The sequence below is a fragment of the Juglans regia genome, chromosome 1 (assembly GCF_001411555.2).
Source record: "Juglans regia cultivar Chandler chromosome 1, Walnut 2.0, whole genome shotgun sequence".
NCBI classification, from domain to species: domain Eukaryota; kingdom Viridiplantae; phylum Streptophyta; class Magnoliopsida; order Fagales; family Juglandaceae; genus Juglans; species Juglans regia.
In genome coordinates this window covers 21,326,381-21,349,277 of record NC_049901.1, presented here as the reverse complement: position 1 = coordinate 21,349,277, position 22,897 = coordinate 21,326,381, and the positions used below count along the sequence as shown (strand labels likewise).

Genomic DNA, 22,897 nt, shown 5'->3' with positions numbered 1-22,897 from the left:
TTACAAGTAAAGGAGTCGGCTCCGCTTTCCAATCCAACATGTATTTAGGCATAATTTGGCTACAAATATTTTTAGAATATTTTATTATTATTATTTTTATTACTATTCATAAAATACTTGAAAATACATCACTATTTAAATGTAACCTTAATCTTATTTCATTTTATATTATCATTATAATTTTTTTTTTCAAAATTTTATATAAAATATAATAAACAATTCAATTTTTTTAAATTTTAAAATAATAATAATACTAAAAAATAATATTCTAATAATATTTTATTTAATTTTCAACTTTTATCTCCACTTATCTTATCTTAACTTACTATCAAAATAATACCTTAAAATAAATTACAATTTATTTTATCTCATTTTATTTAATTATTATAAATTTTTAAAATTTTTATATAAAAAGTAAAAAATAATTTAATTTTTTTATATTATAAAATAATAATATAAAAATATTTTATTTAATTTTAACTTTATCTTAATTCATTCGGTCTCATAACCCTAAACACATCTTAGAGCACTTTCAATGGCTTCTTCATCCTATCCTTTAAAATATATGACCAAAACTCATTTTTTCTATTTTACATACTGACTTTTACAATATACCATACATCAGTTTATCTATTTTTTCTTCATATCATTTAAATATTATACTTTTTAATCTTTTTTATTCATTTCAAATATTTTGCTCTAACTATCAATAATATCTTCATATATTTTGATATTTGTAATATCTCTTCATATACAATATCATATAATTATATTCTATTTTAAATTAATCTAAATTTATAAGCTAAATTAAAATATAAATTGATTCAAAAGTAAAACGAAGAGATTATATAATAAAAATATTCTTATTTTATTTTGTTTTGTAATCAAACCCAATTGAATAAGAGAAATTCTATTTACAGTCCCTAAATGGGGACTGCATGTGCAAAATATTCATTAAATAGAAAAGTACTATTTTGATAAGGATATTTTTGTAATTTTGAAAAAATTTAAAGACAAAATTAACTAGACTTGTAATGCAGTCTCTAAATGAAGACTGTACGTAACATTGCTCATTGAATAATTATAGCTATGTACACCACAAATGAGAACTTTAGGTCTGTTCCAAACGTAAGAATGGACAAGCTAATGTAAAAATGCTAATGTACTAGGAGAAGGAGGAGTGAGAAATTAATTAAATATGTTTATATTGATGAATAGAATCCTCTACATCTAGCAATGTCCTTTAACAAAATGTAAAAATGTCTTCAAAATAGAAAATTCAATAGAATGTGTTTTGAGAGCATTTCTTATTATTTTTAGAGAAAAATGTATTATATAGGAGTGCTCTTAGAGTAGACTTTAGGGTACATTTAAATAATAAAAAGTGTTGAGAAGTGTTGAGAATGTTTATGAATAGTAATAAAAAAATAATAAAAAAATATTAAATAATAATAAAATATAAATAAAAAATAAAAAAATAGATAAAAAATAATATTAAAGTAACTCCCGATACTCTCGCTTATCAAACATATCCTTTAACGCGTTCCAGCCTAAGCTTCTCACTCTCTCTCTCTACACCGAAAATTCGACCCACTGAATTCTTGCACAAAGCAGAGAAATGGGCGACCGCTTCTTCCCAAATCTGATGCCAGACTTCATAGCAGAATCAACAACTGAAACCCAAGAGCAAGAAGAGCCAGTTGTCGGTACTGCAATCCATGACTCTCTAACGAAGCTCCTCTCCATGCCCTACCATTCTCTCTCTGAGCGCTTTAAACGCACCGCTTTGGACCTCAAAGAAACTGTATACAACTCTCTCCCTTCGCTTCTATTTGTGAAGCGTTTTCCTTGAGTTTATTCCACGCCTATCAAGTGTATGTCGTTTTGTTTCAGATTTTGTCGGAGACGTGGGGATTGACTGGGCAACACATACAAGACTTTACGCTGTATTGTGGAACTCTTGGGACTGCTTTTTTTCTTTTCAAAGCCTACCTAGTCACTAACAACAAGAATGATCTTGCTCTCTGCGCTCAGATTGTTAAGGCTTGTGACTCTGCTTCTTTCCATTCTAGGTACTCTACGTGTATGTGTATCTAGATATGTATGTCTAATGGGTTTGGATGAAACTTATGAGATATCGATTAGTAAAATTAGAAACTATATTTTTTTGCTTTTAGGTTTGATCACAAATCATTTCCTTTTCTGTTGAAAACTAGCACTAAATCTCCTGTGGTTTGCTAGAAGATGAAATAATCTTGCTCTCCGTTCTAATTGATGATTATTCATGACACGTACGTAGAACATGTGATAATCCGTCAATTGGGATGGGAAAGATGAAGATTATGTTTTACTCCGTACCAAAGAGGGGTTTGGTGGTGGTTTCCAAAGGATACGGAGAGGATTTGTAATTATTCCTAATTACAGGGAGGGTGTCTGTAATTTGCGTTATAGTTTTTGAAGGAGCTTACCTGAGTGATGGTGATTATTTGATGTATTGATGGAAGAGATGTGACTTTTCTATGTGGGCGAGCTGGTGTATGTGCACTTGGGGCAGTGGTGGCAAAGCACGCTGGTGATGAGCGGCTGCTTAATGACTATTTGGCTCAATTTAGAGAGGTACTTTGTTTTTAATTTTCACTAATGGAGGCAATGGTTGAACAATATTTAGAATTTTTGTTCCTTTGTTGTCGGTTGCAATCCTTGGAATGACTCGAGTGTAGATTAAGCTGCCAAGAGATCTACCTGATGAGTTGTTATATGGGAGAGCTGGGTTCTTATGGGCATGCTCGTTCATAAACAAACATATTGGTGCAGGGACAATTCCTTCTACGTACACTGTAAGACTTACATTCCAATTAATTAAACTATTTGAGATCCTTTTAGTTGTTTCAATAGGAATGGTAGTGATTTCTTTTAAACATGTCTAGGGTGCAGTTGTGAATGAAATCATCAAGAATGGAAGAGCATTGGCTAAGAGAGGAAGATGCCCATTGATGTTTGAATGGTATGGAGAAAAGTATTGGGGTGCTGCACATGGATTAGCTGGGATAATGCATGTTTTGATGGACATGGATTTGAAACCGGATGAGGTTGAGGATGTAAAGGGGACTCTTATGTACATGATTAATAATCGCTTCCCCAATGGCAACTACCTTGTTAGTGAAGGGGATAGAAACAGAGATGTTATTGTGCATTGGTGTCATGGAGCTCCTGGAGTTGCCCTCACGCTTGTCAAAGCAGCCAAGGTAAGAATTTATGGCTAATAGTTATGCAATAAGAGAATTATCTATGCTTTTTTTTTTGATAAGTAAGATATAAACTTTATTGATGTGAATGAAATAGGCATGTACCTAGTACACATGAAGGATACAGTTGAACACCTAGATACATTCTAAGAGCATTAAACTAAAGATAGGAATTCATGAATATCATCCCCATTTAATACAATAGCTGAAAACCAAAGCAATAAAGTGTGCAGAAAATAATTCTTCAGCTCCATCATTGTTCGTTCCTTGTCTTCGAAGCAACGCATATTCCTTTCCGTCCAAATACACCACGTGATACACAACAGAATCATTCTCCAAGCTGCTGCCACTTGATGACTGCCTTGCAATTTTCTCCAACAACCCATCAACTCCACCACTCTCCTAGGCATTACCCAAGCCACACCGACCCGTCGAAAAATCTCATCCCACAACCCTCTTGCTACGTCACAATGCAGTAAAAGATGATCTATTGATTCTCCATTCTTTCTACACATGTAACACCAATCTAGCACAACACATCCTCTCTTCCTCAAATTATCCGTGGTTAAGATCTTCCCAATGGCGGCATTCCAAACAAAGAAAGCAACTCTAGAGGGCACTCGAGACCTCCAAATGTTCCTCCAAGGGAATGAGGTGTGATCCTGTGAAATCAAAATTTTGTAATACGCTTTTACTGTGAATTTCTGATGATCCTGGAACTTCCATTTCAAGCTGTCATGTTGCGCCATAGTAGACCCTAAAAAATGTAACAAGCTGAAAAAATCTGAAACCATAGATAATTCCCAATCATGAATATCTCTATTAAACAGAATATTCCACTGATGCGAACCATGAGCAAATAATTGCACTTCCGCCACAAAAACCTCCTTGTTAACTGCAATACGATATAAAGCTGGAAACATCCTTTCCAATGCATGATCTCCACACCACACATCCTGCCAAAAACTGATTCGGTTATCCTCACCTGCGACAAAACGACTATGATTTACTAAAATAATCCACTTCTTCCTTATAAACTTCCATAGCCCCACTCCATGCCCCCCTCTCACTTCTTTAGAACACCAACCACCCCAATCAACCCCATATTTAGCATCTATTGTTTCCCTCCACAAAGAACCCCCTTCCATATGATATCTCCAAAGTCATTTCCCCAACAACACTTTTTTAAAAGTTCTCAAATTACACACACCCAACCCCCCGTACTCAACTGGAGAACATACTGTCTTCCAATTAACCAAATGAACTTTCTTCTCCTCCCCTAAGCCTCCCCATAGAAATGCCTTCAAGAGTTTCTCAATTCTATTCACCACCCCTGCAGGCATAGGAAAAAGGGATAAAAAATAAGTGGGGAGGTCTGTGAGGGTACTCTTGATAAGAGTGAGACGACCCCCTTTCGATAGATACACCCTTTTCCATCCAGCCAACCTTTTCTCTATCTTTTCTACCACCCCATCCCATATAGCTCTACTCTTGAAAGTAGCACCTAGCGGAAGACCCAGATATTTCATTGGGAACAAGGACACCCTGCAACCCAGAAGACTTGCTAGATTGCGTATATTAGGGACCACACCCACCGGAACCAACTCGGACTTGTCAAGGTTCATCTTAAGCCCTGATACTTCTTCAAAACAAAGTAATAATGCATGCAAAATTTGGACTTGACTCCTATCAGCTTCACAAAACAACTGAGTGTTGTCTGCGAAAAGGAGATGTGAAATGATACTAGAGCTACCAGAGCCATTTCCCACCTGAAAACCAAATAAAAAACCTCCACTAACAGTAGCCTGCACCATCTTGCTTAACGCCTCCATAACTATGACAAAAAGAAAGGGAGATAACGGATCACCCTGTCGCAAACCCCTTGAACTATAAAAAAAACCAGCAGGAGTGCCATTAACTAGCACTGAAAACCGGGCCGTTGAAATACAAAAACGCATCCAAGAAATCCACCTATCTCCAAAACCACACCTTTTCAACAAATACAAAAGGAAATCTCAGTTCACATGATCATAAGCCTTCTCCATATCTAGCTTGCAAAGAATACCTGGACTTCCCTCCCTCAATATAGCATCCAAACACTCATTTGCAATGAGCACCGAATCAAGTATATATCTCCCACGAATAAAAGCATTCTGGGGCTTGGAGATAATATTTTCCAGCACTAGACTAAGCCGATTAGCAAGGACCTTTGAAATAATCTTATAGACACTGCTAACCAAACTTATTGGGCGAAAATCCTCAATATTCGACACCCCATATTTCTTAGGAATGAGTGCAATAAAAGTCGCATTAAGTGATTTTTCAAACTTTTGATAAGCATGAAATTCACTGAACACCCGCAAGACATCAACTTTCACCACATCCCAACAAGTTTGGAAGAAACCCATTGAGAAACCATCCAGACCCGGCGCTTTGTCCTTAGCCATACCATATATGACCTTGAAAATCTCATCTTCCACAAAAGGTCTCTCCAAGACACTCACAAGCTGCAGATCAATTGCCTCAAACGGTAAGTCATCACGCTTTGGCCTCCAAGTTACTGCTTCGGTAAGCAGTCATAATAATGTGCAATATGACTTTCTAGATCAGCCGAAGAAGATAGCACCTGAGTACCTGAATGTAACCACTCAATCGCATTATTACGTCGATGAGAATTAGCCATTTTGTGAAAAAACTTTGTACACCTATCACCCTCTTTCAACCAAAGGGCTCTAGATTTTTGACGCCATAAAGTCTCTTCTAACAGCAAAACCCTTTCCAACTCTGCCACAACCGTTACTTTCCTCAATAACTCCTCCTCCGAGGCCTTTCCCAGTAATTCCTTACCCTCCAACTCCTGCAACTCCTCCAACAAAATAGACTTTTGATTGTCAATGTGACAAAAAACTTCCAAGTTCCATTTCTTCAGGTCTTGCTTTAGAGCCTTCATCTTACCTGCAAGAATAAAATCGGAGTGCCACTAAACTGGTACGAAGTCCACCAAGTTCTCACCATCTTTACAAACCCGTTCACCTTAAGCCACATATTCTCAAACTTGAAATACCGGCGACTCCCGTGAATGCCACCACAATCTAAGAGGATGGGAAAATGGTCTGAGCTAACTCTAGCTAACCTTTTCTGACTAACTTCTGGATAGTGGGCTTCCCATAACGGCGAGACAAGAAATCTATCCAATTTCGACCAAGCACGGCCATTAGACCAAGTATACTCACCACCCACCAAAGGGAGGTCCATAAGATCCATATCAAAGATGAACTCAGAGAATTCCGCCATGGCCAAAGTGTGTCGATGATGCCCCGATCGTTCACTAGGAAAACGAGTAATGTTAAAATCACCCCCCATACACCACGACACATCCCATAAAGAGTGTATTCCCGCCAACTCCTCCCACAACCGTCGTCTATCTCTATCTATGTCGGGACCATAAGACCCTGCAAAAGCCCAAATCCACACATCGCTCACATTTTTGAATAACACCGAAACCGAAAACTCTCCAACACACTCTTCAATCGCCTCAACCACTCTTTTATCCCACATTAATAATACTCCACCTGATGCTCCCTGAGAGGCCAAATAGGACCAACCCATATAAGAACATCCCCAAATACTACGCACAAAACTTCTATAAATAAAACCCAACTTTGTTTCTTGCAAGCATATCACATCACCCTTCCATAATCTCAATAGAGCTTTGATCCGAAGACGTTTGTCCCTATCTTTGAGACCCCTTACATTCCAAGAAACAATCTTAGGCTTCATTAAAACTTAACTTACCCCTCCCTTTTGATCTAACCCTTCCACTACTCCCATCCTTAACATCATAATTGATAGAGCATGTTAAGTGTTTAAGTTCCCTATCTTGTTTTGAAGCTGATTTCGAACGGCTAGCTTCAATAGCCACAAGAAGGGCCATAAATTGTTCCTCATAACCTCCAAAAGAGACACCAAAAATTTTCTATAGCTCCTCTACTTTTTTAAAAATCCAATTCATCGAACAACCCCCATAATCACTGGGAGGGAGTGTACATAAAGGAGTAAGAGCCCCCTCTTCCCCAACACTGTTATTGGGAATCACCGAAACATCCAGCTTATTTGTTTCACCATTTAAAACCATATTATTAAGAGGGATATCATCCCCAGAAAATAACTCATCAGGACTACTCATCACCAAAAGTGGAAGACCACTCTGAACCACCTCACTGTCCCGCGAAAACTCCTCACCGCAAAGAGACATCTCTCTTTCCTGCAAACCAGACTGCTCGTGCACAACTTCTGGAACTTCGTCCACCATACACAGCTCCGATAGCCCATTCTCCATCAATATCTCTGGAGACGATGACGCAGACGCAGACGCAGAGGTTAACGCTATCACCTCCACCAAAAACTCCCCCTCCTCTACCTCTTCCCGTCGGAGCACCTTTACCGTCTCACCGGAGTGGTCGATCGAGGTCGTTGGCAACTTTTGTGCCGGCAGGGTTGCCGATAATGGACTTATCGGCGCCACAGGAGCAACGCACTGTCCCTGGTCCGATATCTCGGATCCGAGTTGGAGCTCCTTTACAGTCTCACCAGAGGGGTCGGCTGAGGTCGTCGGCAACTTCTGTGCCGGCAGGGTTGCTGGTGATGAACTTATCGGCGCCACAGGAGCAACTCGCTGTCCCTGGTCTGATATCTCGGATCCGAGAACCTTCCCCGACCCAACTGGATCCACTGCCCTCCAGGCCTTCACAGGGCCTGATACCTGACCCTTGCCAAAGCCCATTGCACTACCCAGACCCATACCAAGCCCACCATTTCGGCCCACCACCTCCTCACCCTTAACGCATCGTTTTAGGTAATTTATTTCATCTAACACGATGCCAATCTTCTCCTCCAATCCAGCTAACATCCTCAAAATGCTTTCCTCATTTAACCCCACCAATCTGCTTTCTTCTCCACCATGCCTCTGCACGTCCTCAGAGTTGGTTACAACTGACATCACGTCTAACGCAGCACGATGCGGTACCTTCTTCAGCACCTCACTGTACGACCTTGCTCCTCCTGCCCACGATGATGGAGCACCTCCTTCACCTCTGTTCTTCTTTGCAGCAGCTGTCTGAATAACAGCAATCTCCATTAAAATATCAGCAAGTTTCTTCCATCCCTCCCTCTTCCTTCCTTCCAGAATCACAAGCAGTCCTCTCCTCTTATCACGACCAAATTCTGAGATGGAGATAAAACTACCATTGATATTACGTCCCTTCCTCACTATTAACACAGTCTCATTTTCTACGAGTTCGCAGAAACTCCTGAGGACCCAATGTTACTGCACATTCCTTCACCATAGAACCCAGCCAACCCAGAGTTTCCCAATCCACTGAAATATATTTCACACCACAATGACTACTTTCTATAATCCTCCACCACCTTGCATTCTCCTTTCTGAACTCAAACAACTTCTGATCAATGAATACCTCCTTGCACAACCCCATCTAAACCAACCCACAAACAATACAAACCTAATGATTCAGAGAATACACTAATCCCCTCAAGAAGGAAAAGCCATTGATGAATTACTACCAACAGAAGGAAAAAACCACACCAAAAACTGAAACTGTACAGAGAGAAAACTAGAGAGAGAGAAAACTAAAATATTATCTATGCTATAGAAGTGAATAAAAAGAAATTATGATCGTCTATTGTGAAGCCCTTGATATGTTGCGAACTTAGTTTTGTACTCCCATAGATTGTCAATGTTAGAAATCTAGATCAGAGTACATAGCGGAAGCGTTTACCTTGAGTAAAAAATTATAGATCGAGTGCGGTTGTTCCACGGATGTTGTTGTTAATTCGAAATCATCCTCGTCGATGATGGAGTGTACTAGATTAACACTCACAAATTCCACAGCCTAAATGCCTGACTAGAGAGAAATAAGATAGTTGAGAGAGAGAGAGATTAGAATTATGGACAAAACGGAAGGAGCTCTCCATGAGCTTTTCTGTTTGTGCCCTCCTTTGTTGGCTTTAAAAGGCCAGCCTCTCATCTTGTAATGAATGGCCACTTCAATGCAATTGTAATGTCCAGCCATAATTAGGCTGGACATGAAAGGTCAAGGGGCTGCACCCATTGACCCATTCTTGCATCTCCCACTCGTACATAGTGGGCAAGGCCTTAGGTCTGCATCTCTCAATATGTTTTCAATCTTATTCATACTAGGGGTGTACAAAAACTGTTAAAATCAACTGTAACCGCCTCAGACCGGCCGCCAGAGCACGGAACAGGCTGAAACCGGCGTAGAACTGAATGGCTGGCAATGAATTATGTCAAAACCACCGTTGGCCGGCTCGGTCCCGGTTTGAAGCTGGACCGAACTACTAAACCAACTGATTATATAAATTATATATATTTTAGATAAAACGATGCCGTTTCACTTACACATATTAGTTAGAAAAAAATTTTAGAATGAAATGACGCCGTTTGGTTTAATACACCAAATGATGTCGTTTCAATTTAGGTGTGCATTCAGAATCCACCTAAACTCATCTCGTATCATCATTACAATTTTTCTAAATTCTTACACAAAATATAATAAATAATTCAACTTTTATTCTACTATTCACAAACTATCTCAACTCATATCTGAATCCAAATGACTCCTTAATCCCCCCTCTTCTCTTCTTCTTCTTCAGATCTTCTTCTCTCGATTCTCTCTCTCTCTCACGCAACGGCGTATATCTCTCTCTCTCTCTCTCTCTCATCGCATGGTTGTGATTCGCACGGGGAGCCATCTCTCTTTCATTGCGATTCACATCTCCGATTCTCCATTTTTGAGTTTCGCACCATTCACGACACCGAAGGGACACCGACAATTGACCGGGATCACACCGAAACCGACATTGCCGGTTTCCTCCCAGCCGATTCTATCCATGTGTAGTGGTTATCAGTTCGACCGAAACCGAACCGAAACCATCGATTTTTACCCCTAGTTCATACTGGCAAATAGGCTTGTTCATACTGGCAAATAGGCTTTGTGACCATCGAGCACACCTGTAAAACAAAAAATAGGAGCACTCTACCAAATCTTTTTGACAGAAGACTAGCATAGCAACATCCTTAAAAATGTCTCATTATGCCCCAACTCATTTGGTTATATCAGATTAAGATCCCTAATCCTTCTCGAGTCTGAATGACTCAGAGTAATGCTCAATTTTCATAAAACATGATGTACCCACAACTATGTCGCAACTTCCAAGAAGCAACATAACTTGTCAGCAGTGAGTACAAACACAATATTGATGTTTACAAAATAGTCTTCCCTTCACCCTCATGTCATTCAACTTTATTCTACTCGCTTTCTCATCAATGTCTCTTTAGACCGTATTATTCATGGTCAGACAAACAAACACTAAAATCTCAACTTCGTGACATAGTTAAAAGGTCTCCTAAGGGCATAAATAAATTAAGATGATCGATTATGACCTACAGGACTCACATGGTGAGGAAGTAGGGATCCATTCACTCTCCTCTTACGGTTGGTCGTAAAAGCACATGTAGTATGAAATACATACTACGGTGGATTTCTCTTTTTTAAAAAAGTGCATGTCTAATCTCAATACATTGCAAATATATTAGTCTAGTTGCTATCTTAGCGCCTAACCTGAGTCCTTCTATTTGCTCGTTATCCAAAATGCCAAAAAAGATCTCGCATTTGACTAAACAGAGGCTACATGGATTGTGGGATATCATCAATGTATGGTCTTAACAAATGACAAAGACCTCATCTTAGCCTAGCTAATGCGATATCTATATTTGTGTCAACCACCTCTATATGCTACATAAGCATTAAGAGACACAATGTCTCATCTCCATTCGCTACCTAAGTGCTAGAGGCAGTCACTCTTGTGAGTAAGCTGATCTAAGCCTGTCGATATATTTTGTTTCACCATAATCCCAAAATTCATGGTGAATGTATGTGCTCACAAAATGCTTACAGTTAGGCCACATGATCGCCACATGATCATAGAATACATCACTATCATGTGCACGACGAGTAATTACAAGAGAGAGAGAAATCATATGTTCAACTACAAATAATTAAACCACAACTCTCAAATGGTGTTTTAGGACCATTTCTCTCAATGCGCAATCTCATGTGCTGTAACCTTCCAAAAAACATGGGCCTACCAAGAGAGACTGCATTTATAGATAAAAAGCCTTTGCACAACCATGAAGTCAACGATTTATCATGAATCTCACATAGGGTTAACACAATATAAACCTTAGATTCTAGTAAGCAAATCCAATTGTGACTTTTAAGAATCTACAAGGTAACTACAAATATCATTCAACAAACTTAATTCACAACTTCAGGGTTTCATATGAATCTCTTGTACTTAACAACATGTGAGATAACCAATCTTTATTTTTAATTAAGGGTAAAGTGATTAGGGCCTTTGCCCCTAAGGACAATCACAACAGTCTAGCCATTACTCTTAATGACTTGTCTAAATCGCATCACAAACTCACTTAATCAAATAAGCCATATTTACCCTATAATGAAATCTCAACCTCTAACTCCCATGAGCAAACCATCATTGAAACACCAAGTAGTATAGTCAAATAAAGATTCTTTGGTATTCACCATCTCAGTAATTGTCAATGGATTTTGAATAAGAGCTCCTAAAAATTGTTTTTGTTGTAAACATTCTCACAAGTTGTTAATGTGGTATAAGAGAGTGGTGGATCTAGTAGAGGATTGCATTGGGAACCATTCAGTGGCCGTCTCTTTTAAGAATGTTTTGGATGGTTGGAGGTGGGCTCTTGTGGGGGTCTATGGGCCTAATATGAATAGAGATAGACGATTGTTGTGGGAGAAGCTAGCGAGAGTGCATCATTTTTGAGAATTACCTTGGGTTGTGTGTGGGGATTTTAATGTGGTACGCTTTCCTTGTGAGAGGGCGGGGATTTCATCTTTGACATTTCGGAGCTAATTTTCGACCTCAATTTGATTGATCTTCCTCTAGTGGGGGGGTCTTACACCTGATCTAATAGTAGAGGGGGGTCACGATTGGACAGATTTTTGGTTTCTTCTTCATGGGAGTCACATTTTCCAGATCTAATTCAAAAGTGTTTGCCAAGGGTATGTTCTGACCATTTCCCCATTATGCTAGATTGTGATGGCTTCCACGGGAGAAGGAGGTACTTCAAATTTGAAAATATGTGGCTCCAAATGGTCGGTTTTGGGGAGAAGGTGAGTAATTGGTGGGCTCCATATTCTTTTCGTGGTACTCCCAACTTTATTGTGGCTTTTAAACTTAAAGCCCTCAAGTTGGATCTGAAGAAGTGGAATATTGAGATTTTTAGACACACTGATAAACAGAAGAGTATTTTGTGGAATGAGTTGAGCTCTCTAGAAGAGGAGGGTGGTAAATGAGGAGTCTTTGTTTAGAAAAATTGAGGTGGTGTCCGAAATAGAAAGGGTTTTGTTCTTAGAAGAAATCTCTTGGCGACAAAAATCTAGGATAACGTGGTTGAAGGAGGGCGGCAAATGTACTAAGTTCTTTCATAAATTGGAAAATTCTCACAGACGCAATAATGTGATTGAGGTGATTCATTCTGGTACCACAGTGCATCAATCTTTAGCAGACATTTAGGCACATATAGAGAATTATTATGAAGAACTTTTGAAAGAGACGGAGGTGTGGCGCCCTAAATTGGACGGATTACATTTTGAACAGTTGGATGGTAGTGCAGCGAGTTTGTTAGAGAGACCGTTTGAGGAGTCAGAAGTACTGCAGGTAGTGAGAGGGATGTGCAAAGATAAAGCTCTGGGCCTGGATGGTTTCTCTATGGCTTTCTTTCAAGAAAGTTGGGACATAGTGAAAGAGGACGTGATGAGGGTCTTCCATGAATTTCATTCTTGCCAAAAGTTTGAAAAGTGCCTTAATGCTACTTTTATTGCTCTCATTCTGAAGCTAGTGGGTGCTATTGAATTGAAAAATTTCAGCCCCATCAGTCTGGTAGGCGGGATTTATAAAATTATTTCAAAGGTGTTAGCTAATCGAATGAGTTTGGTGATGGATAAATTCATTTCCAAGCCCCAAAATGCCTTTGTGCGTGGCCGACAAATTTTAGACTCAGTTTTGGTAGCGAATGAGTGTCTGGATAGCTGGTTGAGGGCAGGTATTCCAAGAGTCATTTGCAAGTTGGATATGGAAAAGGCCTACAATCATGTGTGCTGGGATTTTTTGATATATATATTGAGGAGGTGTGGTTTTGGAGATAAGTGGTGCGGTTGGGTGAAACACTGTGTATCATCTGCTCAGTTTTCTGTTTTAGTTAACTGGCAACCCTGTGGTTTCTTCTCGAGCTTGAGGGGCTTGAGATAAGGGGACCCATTATCTCCTTTTCCCTTTGTTGTAGTGATGGAGACTTTGAGTTGTATGGTGGATGCGACGGTAAGGGGAGGTTTTATTGCTGGTTTTTTAGTGGACAACTCTATCTTCGGTGCTTGTTCCATTTCTCATTTATTGTATGTAGATGACACTTTAATCCTTTGTGATGCTGATAGTGGACAGTTGCAAGCTTTAAGGGCTGTTCTTTTGTGTTTTGAAGCTATCTTGGGTCTTAAGGTGAATTTGGGAAAGTCGGAATTGGTCCCAGTGGGGGTGGTGGACAATATCAATCATCTAGCAAGTTTGTTGGGGTGCAAAGTGGCCTCTCTTCCGATGAAATACCTGGGCCTTTCTTTGGGGGCCTCTTTCAAGGAAAAATACATATGAAATACCGGGGAGACTTATCCTCATCAAAAGTACTCTCTCCAATCTTCCTACTTATTTTCTATCCTTGTTCCCTTTACCGGTGGGCTTTCTTGTGGGGTGGTATGGGGGAAGAACATAAATTTCATCTTGTAAGTTGGCAGAAGGTGTGTTGCCGAAGGAGTCAGGAGGCTTGGGGGTGCGCAGCCTGTCATTTTTTAACAAAGCCTTCTTGGGGAAGTGGTTGTGGAGATTTCAACTGGAAGAAGAGTCATTGTGGAGATTGGTTATTGTTTGGAAGTATGGTTGTGATTGGGGGGATTGGTTTTCTAAGGAGGGCAAGGGTTCCTTTGGTGTAAGCCTTTGGAAATTTATCAGCAAGGGGTGGGAGGAGTTCGTAAAACACACTAGTTTTGTGGTAGGAGTGGGGACTAGAATCAGTTTTTGGTTTGATGTATGGTGTGGCGAGAGTGCTCTATTTACTGTTTTTCCAACTATTTTCAGATTGGCTGAAAATCAGCAGGCTGCTATCTCAGATGTATTGTGCCGGGGCAATGGGAGTGTTCTGTGGAATTTGATCTTATCCAGAAACGCGCTAGACTGGGAAGTGGAAGAAATAGCAGGTTTTTACAACCTTTTATATTCCAAGAAATTAGGAGGAAACGGGAGGGATAATGATGTAGGATAGAAGTGAGAACAAGAAACAGAAGCAGAATAATAGCAAACAGAGAAGAAAAGAAATGAGAAAAGACAAGAGAAGAAGAGAAACCAGAAGATAAGAGAGGAAGAAGAAAGCCAAGAGAAAGGGTTGGAAGGAGGTGGCTGTAAGCGCTCAATTCTCAATTCTTCAAAACTAATCTTCAGTATTTCATTGCAAGCATTTAAATAGGAAAAATAACAAAATCCTAAGTAAGTAAAAAGCCTATGGGCTAAAGCCCAAGCCCATTAAAATAAAGAAAACATAAGTAAAATAAACAAAATAACAATAATAAAAGATGTCCTCATCAGATAGAATGTTGTGGAAACATTCAGGACACAAAAAATTTTCTGTTAAGTCCTTCTATAAAGAGTTGGCAGCTCATCAGCCCTTTCGATTCCCTTGGAAAGGTATTTGGAGAGCTCCTGTACCCCCAAAAGCCTCTTTTTTTACTTGGACTGCTGCTTTGGGAAAGATTTTGACGACTGACAATTTGAGGAAATGTGGTATGATCGTGATGGAATGGTGTTACATGCGTAAAAGTAACGGTGAATCAATTGAGCACCTTTTCCTGCATTGTGAGGTGGCGAGGAAGCTATGGGCGGGTATTTTTAGTCTAGTCGGGTTGTCTTGGGTCATGCCTAAGAGTGTGACGAAACTTTTAGCATGTTGGAATAGGCATCATCATTGCCCTCAACTCGTAGTGACATAGAAGATGGTTCCTTTGTGTCTATTGTGGTTTATATGGACGGAACGGAACGAGAGATGTTTTAACAAGAAGGAGAGAAATGTGGGGGAATTATGGAATTTTTTTGTGTTTTCTTTAGTTCGATGGTTGGCTGCTATTGTACTAAAGGGAGGGAACGTTCATGAGTTCTTATTTTCTTTTCAGCTTTCTAGAATGTGATTAGGAGTCTCTGTTGCATATTTCCTGTGTACATGGGTGTTGCCTAGTTTCATTCAATCAATAAATTTCTTACTTATAAAAAAAAAAAAAAAGTCTCACAAGATATGAAGTCTGAGCTACTTTTCACAAACTTATGTCCACAGTCGTATAGTATGGAAAGCCACTCATTAGGTGACAATTTATAATTTAAGACAACTAGATCGACATCTCTCTTAGGAGGACACTTTCTTAGGATTGTCAACGGTGTCTAAAGAACCCATTTTATTCAATAGGTTGACAATAATAATGACTAGGTACATTGGGTATCTGTTCACGCTGCATGAAAGTACTAGCAACATTTATATGTGTTTTGTACCAAAATAGTACAAGCAACGATCATGTGTTCAAAGTACTACGTGTTTGAAACATCGCAAAACTAACCATTTAATTCTCCTAAGGGAATCAACTATTTGACTACTTTTAGAGAAATTCTAATAAATGTGTGATCAATGGTTATCTAAAGGCAACTTAGTTCAAAGAGATAGATTTATACTTCTATCAACTCAATTTTTCCTTTAATAATCAAATCAATAACTCTAGGTTGGATCATACAAGTGAAGTGAATCTAAAACTTTATGTTAGGACTCCTACCATGTGAATTCAATACCTTTAGCGAAACCATATTACTGATATTCTCTTCTAGTCTTTATGTGACGAGTGAATATTATTATATTACCACCACGCTAATTATGAAGATTTTATATTCTAGTAAATTATGGGAGTCACTATTACTAGTGGTACACCCTCATTTAAAAGTATACTTCCACTATTGGTGAATTACTCCCACTATTTTTGACGATCTTTTATTAAAAAATTTTGAAAATATTAATATTAAGGTAAAGTGGAATAAAACGTTCTTTAAAAAAAAAACAAGTGGTAATAAAATCCACAAATCACAATACCCCCACACTCGTCGAAAATACGAATAATTCAAGTTTAGATTCTCCATATATTCATCATAATTGAATTCACGTTTGCACAAAAATAATAACATAATCACTCAGCTTTATTAAAAGACAAATGAACTTGATCTAAGGGCGACATGCTTAAATTAAGGCTGTAACCCCATATTACATCAGACCAAGTGTGATGTAACAACTATTTTGCACCATAATTGACTTAGAGCACCTGTAGTGAACTAGCCAAAATTAAAATCCAGCTAAAGTTTGGCGAGTGAGTTCAAAATACATCAAGTATCAAACTAGCTAAATCAATAGTGATTTTATTGTTGGTTATTTGGGCTGGCCAAATATGGCTAGTGAATCCGGGTGGCTATTTATTTTTTATCATTATTTTATTACAAATGTTTTTGGCATGGTAGTTCTTTTTCTCTTTGCTCTTCCTTATTTTGTTGTTCTATTTTTTTTTTTGTCTACTATTCTGCAAGTATTTAAAGACTCGACTCAATAAACTTGGCCCTTTTTTATAAAAGACCCAAAACAGGGAACCTGAGTATGATTTTTAGCTTTCATTTTTTATCCCCTCCTTTTTTTCTCTTTTCTTTTAGTGACTGAAACCATTTAATTGGACAGCAAAATCTACTACATGTATATGAATTATTTGGACCCTGTACTCCATGATCCCAACCCAAACCAAAATTTAAACTTTTCCGTACACTTGATTGACAAAATCTATAATGCCCATTTCATAAAACTTTTTTTTTCACTTGTAAATTGTATGTTAATTTGTGTATTTTTTAAAACGGAATAAATATCCCAATTACTATGAGAATAAAAATAATAAAAATAAAGAAGAATTTGTTTTTAATGCAATAGAGATCAGTTTAGAGAGTTTTTTTATTTGACGTTTGTGAAAAGTGGCTAGCTATAATGAGAAAAGTGAATTCTCTTGCTAAATTTTGGCCAAAATATAGCCACTTCACAACAAATGCTCTTATAACTCTATTCTTAGCAAGTCATAACATTGTGAGATAATTGCCCTCATTATATAGCTCATACAATTGCGATTTAGAAAATATTTTATATGAAAAATATATTTTCCTTCCTATTAGAAAAAAAAAAAAATCTATTTGGAATCGCATTTATATAATGAGACAATTTTTCTTATTTCATGTCCTTAATGTGCATGTATAGGAACTTCAACATAGAAAATGCTCATATTATCTTTTCTCGTCGACTCTGCTAAATAAAGGAGATTAATCAAATTAGCGAGAAAACTTTCAATTTTTCAAGTTTCACACCCATCATTCAGTTCAGATGAGATAAAATGAGATGTTTTGTTGAAAGTTAAATAAAATATTGTTATAATATAAATTTTTAATATTATTTTTGTTTTGAGATTTGGAAAAATTGAATTGTTTATTATATTTTGTGTAGAAGTTTGAAAAAGTTGTAATGATTATATGAGATGAGATGGTTTGGTTTTGTGTAACCAAACTAGCCCTTAGTATATTATCTCTCTACTCGAGAAATAATATCGTTAAGTCAATAAGTGACCATCCAACTTATAAATCTTTAGAAATTCTTACTAACACCATTGTATTCAATGAGTCTTCAATCAATTTAGGTATAAATTTCGCTAATATTGCATTCAAAGCAAAAAAAACATCGTTTTGTGCAAAAAATACAATATCTGAAGTTTTAGCAGCTAACTAGCGATATATCCTTATTTCTCGCTTACTCAATCTTTTCTTATTTTTCATTCCACTATAGGGGAGAGAGAAAAAACTTTGTGAGAAATTATTTTAGCCTAAAACCTATCTTGTATCAGTGTAACCACGAGCAAGATTTTTAGGCTTAATTAAGTCATACCTAATTATTCAGACTTTGTCTCAGTTACCATGCAAACCTCTAAGGTGCTTGGTATTACATTACTCTCAAGGGTGCTCAAATGTTCATATATCTGCAAGGACCTACTTGTCCTCGCGAGAGATAAAGAAGACTTGAGCAACATTACCAGTACTAATACCACAAAGAGGTGCACTGAAAAAACTTTTTAAATCAATGTACCAGTTAAGAATATCTTCAACACTCTTGCACATTCAACTTAATGTCCTCACTAGCAAGACATACTGGCAAATTTTAGAGAGTATCTACTTATATGTGAGTTGATCGAAGTTGCGTTAAGATTATAATGTTTAATCTCAAATATGAGAGCAATGAATCTTTGCATTACAAAAAAGCGCAACTTTCGTGATGTAAAGCCCCAATGGAAGGGTTTTTTCTCATTCTCAAGTAACGTAGGATCCCATATAGCACCTATCCTTATTCTTATTATGTGGGGTATCACAATCTTCCCTCCTTAAATTTTCGACATCCTTGTCGGACTAGTCCATTGTAGGTGACACGGTTTAAGTCCCACATTTTTTGTTGGGATATGCTCTGATACCATTTGTAATGCCCCAATAGAAGGTCCAAACTATATTGCCTATACTTCAAAAGGACCAGTCAATGATATAATTGGAGTCCTATTGGAATCTTATAAAGAGCAAGAACTTATCTTTCCCAAGCAATGTGGGATCTTATACACCACCTATCCTTATTTTTATCATATAGGGTATCACACGTGATTACGCATAAGATTCTCAAAGGTAAAATAATGGTTTAGTTCTATGTGTTAATCAATTCACTTCTATGAAAATTGTAGTGCTTCTAGGCATACTTACAATTTCATTCAAGACCTTTTAGAGGTTTTTACAACAATAATGGTCAAAGACTATTTGACACTCATAAGAATTGTCATTTGTTTCCAACTATTGATCATGGAGGAGATCAATGCGCCAATTAAGTCGCATACCCAATCTCTAAGTTTTCTTCTCGATCATCTCAAAGTTACTATCTATGCACTTTTAATTGCACACATATATAAGAAATTTGCCCCATCAATCTAAATTAGAACAAAAATAATTAACACACATCGCAAGATTGAAAATTCGTTAAGCTTCCTAATCATCTCTTGCGCCACAATACTTAATTATTAATTTATAACTTAATTTTTGCGCAAATTTCTATCGTATGAGAGATTAATTCCAAATCAATTTCAACCATACTCCCATTAGGATAAACAATCTACCGAGTTAGTCACATCCAAAATGAATTTCTTCTAAGATGGGCTAATCATAAGCATGGACTGTACATACTCGGGCTACTTTTCTTGATTTTATCACATCCTAAAAATTTGAAGACTAATTTCTAAAATTAGCCTAACAAATACTAATGATAAAATAAGCTCATACTTGCATGTAATCACACTTAGCCCAAAAATATTCCATTATCCACAAAAGTGGCAATTTAGGCAACTTAGAACAAATAAAATGCCTAAATTAATAATAATCACATGTTCAAAATGATGGAATATTAGATAAACATGCCAAAAAATATTTCAGAAAGACATCATGGCGCAATTCCATGCTGTATAAATAATATAATGTAAGTTTTAAGCATCCATAGCAAAGTTGAGCTGTAGCCTAACAGTCAAGCTTACTGGTATGGGCTAGGAGTTCTTGGGTTCAAACCACCATCCAAGCATTTAGCCCCAAAAATTTTGAGCTTTACCCTGTGCATCCAGTGCCATTGGGTTTGACCACAGCCAGTGGGCCGCGCCTTTCCTGGGCACCCAGCTCCTGCTTGGGCCTCTAATTGTTGAGCTCAGGCCCACTCCGCCTGGAGTCCTTTTTTTTCAAATAAACCAAAAACATCGCATGGGCTGGTTTTAGAAGGATTTAAAAAATAGGCCCTAACCCATTTTGAGTCCAGACCAAAAAAAACAGGCCTTAATCCATTTGCAGCCCATAGCCCAAATCCATCACAAAAAGGGAACCTCACTGTTCATCTTCCTCTTCCACCCAACGGTTACCTGTAACGGAAGAAGATTTCTGGCCTCTACTGGTTGCAGTGCTGCGGCCATTAATGGCAATGCCACAATTTGTAGAGGCAGTGCAGCGCCATGGCGGCACTGCCCCAAGCATCACAGTTTGCAGCACTGCACCGTGGCAGCGATGCACAGGTACTGCCTATGCGCAGCACCATGGGCAGTGCGCTTCACCCATCTGGTGCTGCGTAACGCCACATGCGTTGCTGCACCCAGCTGGTGCTGCACAGAGCCACGTTCGGCGCTGCAACCAACTGGCGCTGCGCTGCTCCATGTACAGCTCTGCATGCTGGTGTGGGCAGAGCCATGAGCAACACAGCATGGTGCTGCAGATAGCTCTGCTCTCGGTTGTGCTGTAGAGCAGCCCTTCATGGCAGTGCTGCTGCTTCCCATCGCTGTTCCATTATGGTGCGCTCAGCTCTGCATGTGATGGAGCAACTTGTGAGCCACGTTGCGAGCTCTGCACATTGTGCACCCTCGATGCTCATGGGTGCAATGCGCACTGTCACAATGCTGTGTACTGCCCTGCTTGATCCACAGCATCAGCAGCTGGTGCCACAGCACCTCAGGTGCACGCCGCTGCCCTTTGGTGTGCGCAGCACAAAGGTGATGGACATGGCACCCATGCTTGTAGCACCCATGATTTGCACTGCATGGAGCACCCATGCGGTGTGCACTGGTGTCTCCTGCAGCGCTCGTAGCACCAGGTTGCACAGTACCCTCCAGTGTGCACAGGTCCTTTGGTTGCATTAACAATGCTCGGCATTCATCAAGTGGTGAACGTTTCATAAACCGTCTCTCATGTGGTATGGTTAGAACTGTGCTGCCTCATGCACTCAGGAAAGAAAAAAAATTCCAGCATACAAAGCATCTCAAAAAATTTTGGAGAAAAAAATACTATCAAAATTTAAATCGGGAACAACCGACTTTGGCTCTGATACCAAAGTAGGAAAAATAGATCAGAGTACATAGTAGAAGCATTTACCTCGAGCGGCAAATCATAGATCGAATGCGGTTGTTCCACAGTTGTTTTTTGTCCGAAATCATCCTCGTCGATGGTAGAGTGTGCTACGTGGTAATACCAGAGCACCACTAACAAATTCTACAACCTAAATGCCGGACTAGAGAGAATTAAGATAGTTGAGAGAGAGATTAGAACAATGGACAAAATGGAAAGAGGTCTCCATGAGCTTGTTTGTCCGTGCCCCCTTTGCTGGCTTTTAAAGGCCAGCCTCTCATCTTGTAATGAAGTGGCCGTTTGGCCACTTCAATGCAATTGTAATGTCCAGCCTAATTTAGGCTGACATGAAAGGTCAAGGGGGGCTCCCACTGTTGGCTCATCCCATTCCTACTGTCAAAGCCATGCTCAGGGCTATATGTTGAACAACTTAAGTCCTTGTAGTGCGGTTTCAAACACTTGCTTGGCTTAATCGTATTTTCACTTGTCTCAATAATGTAGCACTTGCAATTTTTCTAATTCTTTGGCCTGCACAATTTAAGTTGGTTAACTCAAGAGAAGATTGCTGGTGTAATTATCTTATTAACAAAAGGTTTATTCTTGTATTTCCCTTTATGAGTGAACTTAAATTGGAGTCTTGTTCCTAACTTATAAGAAAAAAATCAGCATCTTGTTCTGATATTCTTTCCTTCCTCTGCTCTTTTTTTAACTGCATTCTGTTGAATTAAAGCTATTATGTGCGCTCAGGTTTTTGGAGATGATGAATTTCTGAAAGCAGCTGCAGATGCAGCAGAGTTAGTGTGGAACCGCGGGCTGCTCAAGCGAGTTGGGATTTGTCATGGCATTAGTGGGAATGCATATGTGTTCCTCTCACTTTACCAACTTACAGGCAATGTTGAGTTCTTATACAGGGCTAAAGCTTTTTCTTGCTTTCTACTCGACAGAGCCCACAAACTCATTGAAGAGGGAGAGATGCATGGAGGTGATAACCCCTACTCATTGTTTGAAGGGACTGGAGGCATGGCTTATCTTTTTCTTGACTTGATCGATCCCTCTCAGGCTAAATTTCCAGCTTATGATCTCTAAAAATATTTATACGATGGAAAGGAGGCCTTGTGTATAAAACTTAGTTTGCTCACAATATTCAGTTCTTGTATATGTAATCTGATCAAATTTTGGTTCTAACCGTTGCAATCGTGTTATTCCCTAGTGGGAATCTCATGTTAAACTTTACCTCTTTAAACAAGCTGATTTTGAGTTTACCTGTGAAAGCTTTGAACTTGATGCATTTTATGCTCGAGAGATGTCGGCAAAGCTTCTAAATATGATGATGATTTCTATACATCATATAACAATATCCGGAGTCATTCCTTCCTCAATTGTTATCATTACTGTGTTTCTAATTTAAGCTGCTGTTACAATGGCCTTTAACGGTGTTTACACTTCCAGATGCATATGCAATG

General features: G+C 38.6%; 1 protein-coding gene across 1 annotated transcript; it reads left to right on the top strand.

The window, feature by feature from the left end:
• Nucleotides 1–1,521: 1,521 nt before the first annotated feature.
• On the top strand, nt 1,522–22,789 carry LOC109013321 (lanC-like protein GCL2). Its single transcript, XM_018995361.2, has 6 exons — nt 1,522–1,804; nt 1,894–2,072; nt 2,505–2,616; nt 2,721–2,837; nt 2,928–3,245; nt 22,182–22,789. Exons 1-6 carry the CDS (start codon nt 1,619–1,621, stop codon nt 22,518–22,520), a joined length of 1,251 nt encoding a protein of 416 aa, XP_018850906.1. The 5' UTR covers nt 1,522–1,618; the 3' UTR covers nt 22,521–22,789.
• Nucleotides 22,790–22,897: the final 108 nt, after the last annotated feature.

Excerpts from the sequence above, each read along its gene's own strand:
- LOC109013321 (XM_018995361.2), top strand. The coding sequence starts at position 1,619 with ATGGGCGACCGCTTCTTCCCAAATCTGATGCCAGACTTCATAGCAGAA. Across the intron at positions 2,617-2,720 it reads ATTTGGCTCAATTTAGAGAG|ATTAAGCTGCCAAGAGATCT; the intron begins GTACTTTGTTTT and ends ACTCGAGTGTAG. Across the intron at positions 2,838-2,927 it reads CAATTCCTTCTACGTACACT|GGTGCAGTTGTGAATGAAAT; the intron begins GTAAGACTTACA and ends AAACATGTCTAG.